General features: G+C 52.4%; 1 protein-coding gene across 2 annotated transcripts; it reads left to right on the plus strand.

The window, feature by feature from the left end:
- The first annotated feature begins 6,350 nt into the window (after nucleotides 1-6,350).
- On the plus strand, nucleotides 6,351-8,320 carry Csf2 (colony stimulating factor 2). Of its 2 annotated transcripts, none has more exons than XM_041663939.1 (4): nucleotides 6,351-6,516; nucleotides 6,608-6,642; nucleotides 7,368-7,493; nucleotides 8,213-8,320. In XM_041663939.1, exons 1-4 carry the CDS (start codon nucleotides 6,351-6,353, stop codon nucleotides 8,318-8,320), a joined length of 435 nt encoding a protein of 144 aa, XP_041519873.1. The 2 variants fall into 2 exon arrangements, with proteins under 2 accessions (XP_041519873.1, XP_041519872.1); XM_041663938.1 differs by having other exon boundaries at nucleotides 6,351-6,500; nucleotides 6,598-6,642.
- Nucleotides 8,321-8,907: the final 587 nt, after the last annotated feature.

Genomic DNA, 8,907 nt, shown 5'->3' on the forward strand with positions numbered 1-8,907 from the left:
CAAGGACTGAAGAAGTCTAGGGTTACCCCTACTATGAGGGCAGACAGACTGAGGCACAGTGAAATTCAGACAATGGGACTCGCCGGCTTCTAAAGCCCAAAGCCATAGTGTATCTGCTGTTGCCACTGTGGTACAAGAACCCTTCATCTGACTCAGGGCCCTCCTGGGGCCACCCACTGTCTGGACAAGGGCCACAGGTATCTTGTGATGTGCCACCTTCTCCAAGTTGCAGCCTGAGTGTGCACCTGTCACTCAGCATCTTCTGTATTCACAAAACCACCCCCATATACCCTTTAGTATGATTTCTGTCCCCCTTTTCTACTTCCCTGCCTCCCCTTACCCCAGAGTTTAGCATCCTCTGTGATGTCCTGTGTCCTCAATTCCCCCTTCATGCCCCTGAGAGGTATTGTTCCTTAGCTCAGCGCGATCCCCCTGTCACTGGTAGCCAGGCTTCCTCTATCTCTCACACAGCCTCTGAAGGCCCAGGTTCCCCTTCCACTTCCAGCCTGGGTCCTGCAGACATTTCCACCCCCCTGGGCACTCCATGATCCCCAGGGTACATAGAGTTCCAGAGCTGGGACTTCTTACTGTCCCCCTCAGACAGAAGCCTTCGTTGTCGACTCTTAAGACTTCCTTTAATAGATGCCCCTGCTGAGCCCTGCTAGGAGTGCCCAGGGCTGTCCTGGAGAGCAGACCATGCAGCACAGACCTCTGATGTAGACAACGGGTCCTCTATAAGCAGGGAGTTGGGGACATGTTAGAGAGGAGGCCGGACACTAGGGGCTCATGTCTGGTAACAGGACATGGGTCTCCCTTCTTTTCCCCTTCTATGAGCATATGCTATGATGTATTTTTTTTCTGGCCCCATAAGCTGGGGTGAGTGCAGCAATAAAAATATCGCAAATGAAATGACTTGGTGGCACTTTTGACTGGACAGGACCACCGGAGTTTGGTTTCTAGGGCTTGCAACAGTGGGTAAAAGCACTTGCTGCCGTACCTGACAACCTGAGGTCTCTCCTGGGCACTCATGGCAGGAGAGAGCTGTCTTCTGACCCTTACACACAAGCCATGGCATGCATACAACCACACAAATAAATAAGTGACTATTGAAAAAAAATTAATAGACACCTACTGCTAGCTCTCGGTGGGATTATGTGCTTCAGATCCAGAGGGGTGATAGCCACCTGGGTCAAGCAATATTACTAAATTTGGTATCCTTGCACTCCTCAAGAAAACAGAGTCAGGCTGCTTATTCCTACAGAGTATGACCCTGGATCCCTGGTAGCCTAGAGCTGCCCCCTCCTAGCCAGGATAGGGGGCAGAAATGGGGAAGGTGGTCTTGTTTCCTAATTGGTCCATTACAGGAAAATGAGTGTAGCTCAGGCACTTTGTAGCCCACCTTATCCCTGCCCCGAACCCCGTTTTCCAGGCTGCCTTCGCCTCTTGAGGGCATGCACGGGATGCATGTCTTGAGGCACAAGGGCAGATCCCCATGAAGATTAGATTTCTCCATCAGGGACAGTTTAATCTACTTCCCCTTCACGTAGAATGTGGACTCGTCAAGACCCTGGCACTGGCTTTCTCTCTTGGATGGTTTGGGAAACTGAGGCTGGAATGGAGGCCTTCCCGCTAGCCCAAATAGAAAACCCAAGCAAAAAAATCTTCATCCACTGAGTTCTTGGCAAAATTTAAGAAGTACCTTTGGTGCTAATCTCCCGGCATCTCTGCAGTGACCTGCAGAGGTCTCCATCCCCCCGTGAAGATGAGGCTGGACTCAGAGAAGGAAAATGGTTCTTTAGCACAGTGACCAGGTCTGAAGGCAGATCTACACCCATGACGATGGAGGCTGCTGTTTCCCAAGGGGTATATAAGGGACTTGGCATCCCCCTCCCGGGACGCATGTAATCTGGTAGTATGGGAATGGTATGTGTTTAGAAGTAGTTCGGAGCTGGTGGTCCTAGGGATAGGAGGTCTCCAAGGACTCCTCCCTGCCACCAGCAGGCACTCTCAGTTTATGGTTACATTTTATGACCTCTGTTGGCCTTCAGCTGGAGTGGCCCAGGTGGGCTTTACCCATGTGAGGGATCATAGGGGCTCAGGGGAGGGGCTGAAAGGACAGCTGTCTGGATGGGGGTGGGTGTCCAGAGACAAGGATCCTGTGAACTTAAAAGTTCAAGGCCAGAGCCTTTGGGGACATGAAATCCTGAGAGGCAGTTGACATGCTGGACCAGACAGGGGCTTGGGAAGAGTGAGGGAGCCTGGAAGACCCTAACAGTCCTGTGAGTGGCTCCTTCCAGGACCCTGGTCCTGCTGAAAATATAAAGCAGCAATTGCTACTTTAATTGTGGCATCTCAGCTCCTGAAGCTGGCAGGTGTCAGAGCCAATCAAGGGTCTATGACTCCCCGCCACACCTGGAGCAGGAAGAAGGGTCCTATGCACTCAGTGAAGTTGTAATGGCTTCTAGCCTTATTTCCCTGCCTTTAATTTTTCCTCACACACTCACAAGTGACTCTTTCAAGAAGGGTGAATAAAGGCAGTGTCCCCTCTAGGTGCCCCATGATCTCTCAGTTGGAGATAAGGCTTGGGGCAGAGATTCATGGGTGGGGCCCATTCCTAACCCCGGAGGGAGAATCCTGGGTAAAGAGAAGGCCCAGGCAGTGGGAGGGCATTGTGGGAGCAGACCTGGTACTTTCATGGTTGGGTGCCCACAAGACTTATCTGCCTGTGTGGGCTTGGCATAGTTTCTGGGTCCTGGGGAGGCAGCAAGGAGTCCTAATGAGGTCTTATGTACCCTTGGTCCATCCTCAAAAGCCAGCATCCCAGTGCAGCCCACTGGGACAACCCCAATGACCTCCCAGGGTTGGGCCTTAAGAGCTGGACCAAAACAATTTACCAAGTATTTTGGGACATTATTGGCTTTCCCTTCACCTCATCAAACCCAGTCTGGCTAACATCCCAAACTTTACTGCTAGCTTGTATTTTCCCCACCGCTGACGCAAATGATCCTTAACCCAGCTAGCTGACCTAGACCCTGCGCTTCAAGAGACACCTCCTTCGCTGACTGCCCCACTTACTCTCATTTCATGGCTTTCTTCATGGTTGTCTGAGTTTTGTGCATATCTTCGTTGGCACTCTCAGCCATGTGTCTGTGTACCTAGGCATGGTGGTTCCTATCCTCTATCCCATAGGGACATAGACCCTAGCTCTCTGAGAGCTAAGAGCATATTGTACACCCTCTTGGAGGCTTGGCTGAATGGACCCTCCGGTCCTCCCAGATTCATCAGGATTCATCAGTGCCAGAGGCCTGAGGATACCCAGGAGGCAGTGACAGAGCTAGAGGGAACCTTGGCCTTTTAAAATATACTGGTGTTTGTGTGTGTGTGTGTGTGTGCGCGCGCGCGCGCGCGCGCGCGCGCGCGCGCGCATGTGTGGGTGTGCAGAGAATGTGGGAAGGGTTATCTTGGCACAGAGACTCCAAGAGCTGGCGTTGTGGTGTCAGCAGACACATATCTGATGTGGCAGGGAGGGATAAGACCACCTTCTCAGGGAAGCACAAGCCACACAGGGTGTTGTAGCATATCATGGCCATCAGTGGGGCAAGACTCCACAGGCTTTGACTCTGGGCGGAGGCTGTTTTCCTACTTCACTGTATCTGCCCAGAAAGATGCTCCTAGGGACCAGGACAGGACAAGGCCCAACAGTCCTTGAACATTCCAGAAATTCTGGGTCATCTGCCAGGTTAGGACTTCCCCAGCAGGAGGATGGTATCAGAATGCTGCCTCCCCTGGGAAAAAATCTTCCTACAAACTTTCCTAAGACGGACACAGCATCCATCAAGTGGATGACGCAATGGAAGTCAGGGAGGGGTACTTTCCTGGGATATTCCAGAATTCATGGAGCCCAAGCCTGGGGCATAGCAATATCTAGAGAGATGGCAGAATCTGCTGAGAAAATTCTCCTTTAGCTTCAAGGTGTCCTTGGGACAGTCACAGCCCACTCCTGCCCTCCTGCCAATGCAGAAAAGTCCCTTCATAGATGGACAAATGTGCTAGGCTCACCATTTTCTGAACCAGGCAGGTGACCAGAGTTTCCACCAGGGTAGTAGAAAACATCCATGTGCAGGAATTGGCACAAGTTCAGGTCCCTGCCTCTGCTCTTATCCTTGCCTGTGGACTGAACTGAAAATGGTCTCCCGGATCTCAGACCCCATTGATGACAAAGACCTCCCTAAGGAGTGTCAGTCACAAGGATGAGCCCGGCCATCTTCGATACTCATGTGTCCGTCCGGTGAGATGTGAGGGGCTTTGGGCCCCATTTCCTACCCCAGTGAAGACTTCCTCTTGTGATAAGGATCCTGGGGTGGTCACACACTTCGGGTTCCCCCAGGGCTCATGTCAAGGGACACTCCCAGGAAACTCCTTCCAGAGGGTTCTCTCCTGGCCTTGTGGGCAGGGAGGTCAAAGAGAAGGTCACTCTACCCATCTGGTCCCTACCTCCGCCCTGCCATGGCCCCATCGAGACCTTTGAATCAGCAAGGCTGTCTGATGCTATTGCCGCTTCTTTCCACGCGTGCAATCTAGGAATCCCTGCCTGTGCCACCGCCCCCACCCTGATGTCATCTTTCTAGGAGAAAGATACATATCTGCCCACAAACTGCATCCCCAAACCCTTCGAGCTCTACCCAGATGCACCGACTTTGGCGCCCGCCGGTAGACCATGTCCTTGGCAGGAGTCTTTTCTCGATGACCTCTGCTTTCCTCCCTTTCTGCTATCCCCCAAGGCTCTAGGCCCCCATCCTGCCACATGCTGGGCCCAGGAAACGTGTCTTTAGTTCTTCACCACAGTCATCTGGCCCTAGGTCTTTCTTCCTAAATGATTCTTGGGGCGTTGTCCTGAGTCCCACCTGTTATCTGACCCCTCAAAGTCCTCTCACTTGTGTCTGATTTCAACAGTCCACTGAATCAACTTTTGGGGCCCTAAAATGCGCTGCTTAGCTTAGAGGCCTCCTCTCATATCAAAAGGACACTGCCACAAGCCCAAAGGCTCTCATGAAGCAGGTGAAATAAGCGGGGTTCACGTTAGATGCACCCTCACGTAAAACCTCCTCGACCCTGACACGTTCCTGTGAGTACATGCATATCCAGCCCCACCAGCATACACAGATAGACATGCGTAGCCCCAGGGCCTCAAACTTCCTGCACGGGAGGCGTGGGCCGGATCCCTTGTGCAAACACAAACTCGTGCTGTCTTCTCCAGAAGCCATTGTGAAAAGCAAACACTTGTTAGCGCGTCAAGGACCTGCCACTTTTCCACAAGCAGTTCCTGCTTCCACAGAGAGGCCTCTGGAGCGGGAGGTGGGCTGGAGTAAGGGGCTGTGGAGGACACTAAGCCTGGGAGAACTTGCTAGAGATGCCAGAGGCCCCTGTGCCTGGTCCACAGCAGCTACCGTGTTGAAGTCAGCCTCAGAGACTCCAGGTGTCCGGTAGTAGCACAGAGAGCCATGGGATGCCCTCTTTGAGGGGTAGCCTGAACTGAAGTGGGCAAAGAGACTCACATAACTCAGAGGGCCAGAATCAGAAGTCAGGTTGGGGGGAGGGGGTGGTCCTGACCTGACCCAGTCAGGAGCTCTAGCCGCACTGTGAACCTTTGTAAATGGGATTGTAGAAGTCAGCTGGGATGGCACCATAAGAGAACATGCTGTGGTCTGGCTGGCTTCTCTACCCTTTGCTGCCATTCCCTCTGCTTTCCAGGTCAGGGGGATGGGGGTGGCGGGGTGGCTCAGCTGGGCTGAGTTTTCCCATGGCGCTGGGTCCTCAGTGAAGACTCCCACTTGGCTGGACTTTTTCTAATTAGGTCATGGGACGGGCCTGTGCAAGGTCTGCATCTCAGAAGAAGGCTGGAAAGAGTATGGGCCAGGGCTGAAATGAGCCACCAGAGAAGGCGCAGCTAGCCTAGAGGCCTCCAGGGACAGTGGGCAGAATGGAAGCTGGAGCCCCACTCAAGCCCCGCCCCAGCCACTCCAGGCCAGGAAGTCCAAATTTGCCTGGAGGCCCCTTTCAGAAGGAGAAGATAGCCAGAGGCTGGGTCAGACTGCCCAGACACCCGGCAGGTGGGCTGCCAGTTCTTGGAAGGGCTCATTTTAATGAAACCCCCAAGCTTGTTAACCTGGGGGAAAGCGCACTGGCCCCATGTGTAGCTGATAAGGGCCAGGAGATTCCACAACTCAGGTAGTTCCCCCGCCCCCCTGGAGTTCTGTGGTCACCATTAATCATTTCCTCTAACTGTGTATATAAGAGCTCTTCTGCAGTGAGCCCAGTACTCAGAGAGAAAGGCTAAGGTCCTGAGGAGGATGTGGCTTCAGATCTTACTTTTCCTTGGCATTATGGTCTGTAGCTTTTCTGCACCCACTCGCTCACCCGCCCTTGTCACCCGGCCTTGGAAGCATGTCGATGCCATCAAAGAAGCCCTGAGCCTCCTGAATGACACCCCTACCATGGAGGTGAGTGAGGGAGAGAGTTCGGCTGTTTCCAGGCCACCCGCTGGCCCCTGCCTGGCCCTGCCTGTCAGCTTGGTAACATGGCACTTTCCTTTTACAGAACGATGAAGAAGTAGACATTGTTTCTGAAGAGTTCTCCATCCAGGTAAGCTGCTTCTCTCTGATGTAGCCTCTCGGGGTTCCTGCAGGGTTTTTTTTTTTTTTTTTTTTTTTTTTTAAATAGCCCCTTGCAAGGTTCTCTTCACTCTTCCCTGTCAGCTGGCTGCTAAGGGGAGGGGGCAAAATCTGGGGAGTCAAGATGTCCACAGCCAATCTCCTGTGGCAGTCACGTGTACTCTTTTATTGTCATAGCCATGCCCCTGTGGCAGTCATGTGCATTCTTTTATCAACTGAGCAATAAGTTTGGGTAGAGCTAGCATTCAAAGGTCAGGGATCTGCAGGGGATGATGGGAAAGTGAGAGTCACTTTATGAGATGGTGTGGTTGCCTTAGAGTCTTCACTGTGCCCTGGGACCATGGAGAGAGGATACTGACTAGAGAGGGACAGAGATGGGTTTCTGGAACAATGCTTGCCCACAAAGAGGTTTGGGGGGATCTTTGTCCAGTCCCTTCTCCTAGAATCGTAGCAAGCGGCCTTGGCTTGCAAAGTTGGGGGCTTGGAACTGGGAACGTCTTGAGGTAACAGGCTATAGAACGTGGCTGTGCAAGTTGAGGGTGGCTGGGTCAGGCAGGGAGAGGGCAGCAGTCAGACAGTGTTAAGACTAGAGCCTTCCTGTGCCACTTGGTGGGAACAGAAAGCACTGATGAGCAAGTAGCCTGTATTCTGTGAGCGCCTGGCCTTTGCTTATCAATGAACGGTTACTTCTCACAGAGGCCAACATGTGTGCAGACCCGCTTGAAGGTATACGAGCAGGGCCTCCGGGGCAACCTCACCAAACTCAAGGGCACCTTGAAGATGATGGCCAGTCACTACCAGAAGAAATGCCCCCCAACCCCGGTGAGTGCACAGCATCAGGGCACAGGGCAGGAATGTGTTAGTCTGGGAGGGCGGGGCAGGTGAGGAATGACCTCTGGCTGTGTGGTTTGGGGTCATTAGATGTGTCACAGGGGCCCCTCAAGAACAGGCCATGGCTCCCATTCATCCCTAGAGGCTAGGCTGAGGACCAGCAGCGCCCACTGCTCCCCGCAGCAGGAGCTACCTGCCTGTGTACATGTCATTATCAGTCATGAGGTCAGAGGTGAGGCAAACCCGAGAAAATTCAAAGCCTGCCGGAGCCCAGGAGAAGAGCCAGCACCCAGGCACTACTTCCTGACAAGACTTTCCTGTGAGACGCCTGTATTCCATGAATACAAAGATGGGGCTCCTAGAATGGGCAGACACCCCAAACATCCCCCATTTCTTTCCTCATGGAAGAGTGAGCCCTGTATCTTTTTAGAGGTGAGGAGATGCCTCAGGCTGGCCACTTGCCTCTCACCAGGAATCAAACCCAACTTATCTGAAGACCAGAGGCAAGCCTTCTGCTAGGGCACAGTCCCTGAACGCCATAGGCAGGTCTGTGCGTGCCGTAGGCAGCACACAGGCAGCTGTAGTGTCACCTGATCCTTTCAAATGGGTTCTGGCCGCTGAGTTCGCAGTGGCGCACGAAATACACAGCTGCTTCGTTGTGCCAGCCACTCAGCCGGACTCAAGTGTTTCCTTTTTCTCATCCTCTTCAGGAAACTGACTGTGACACCCAAGTCACCACATACGAGGATTTCATAGACAACCTTAAAGGCTTTCTCTTTGACATCCCCTTTGACTGCTGGAAGCCAGTCCAGAAATGAGGCGGCCCTGGCCAGCTCTGGATCCGTCTTCTCAGACTGCTGCTTTCGCTCCTGCCGCATGAGCCAGGAACTCAGGAGTTCTGCCTTGAAGGGACCAACAGCGAGCCACAGCCACAGCGGGAGCAGTATGGACCTCTGAAAATGCTGACTCCGACATGGCAGTGGGGAACAAAGGAGGGATATTTTCTACTGATAGGGACCAGTGATATTTATTTATATATTTATATATTTTTAAAATATTTATTTATTTATTTATTTAAGTTTACAACTATATTTATTAAGGATGTCTTATAATAATAATAAATTATTGAAACTTTTGTTTGTGTGACTAAATGGCTTAATTTTAAGAATTTGGGTGGTAGGTGGGGGTGGGTGGCTATTGAGGTGGGGAGTCAATGAGGGCCAACGCTGTCATATTCAAAGGGAGGGAAGATCAAGGTCTGGGCCCAGCATGGACCTGGGCAGAACACACTTTAACCTTCTGGGGTGCTCAAAAGCTTCTGCCCCAGAGAAAAGACTCAGGGTTCATCAGGAAGTTGAAGTAACTGCTTCACAGACCTGGCCCAGAGAAGGGGTGTCACCCTTTC

The sequence above is a fragment of the Microtus oregoni genome, unplaced genomic scaffold, assembly GCF_018167655.1.
Source record: "Microtus oregoni isolate MIOR12 unplaced genomic scaffold, Mior012 000015F_ref0000493, whole genome shotgun sequence".
NCBI lineage: Eukaryota > Metazoa > Chordata > Mammalia > Rodentia > Cricetidae > Microtus > Microtus oregoni.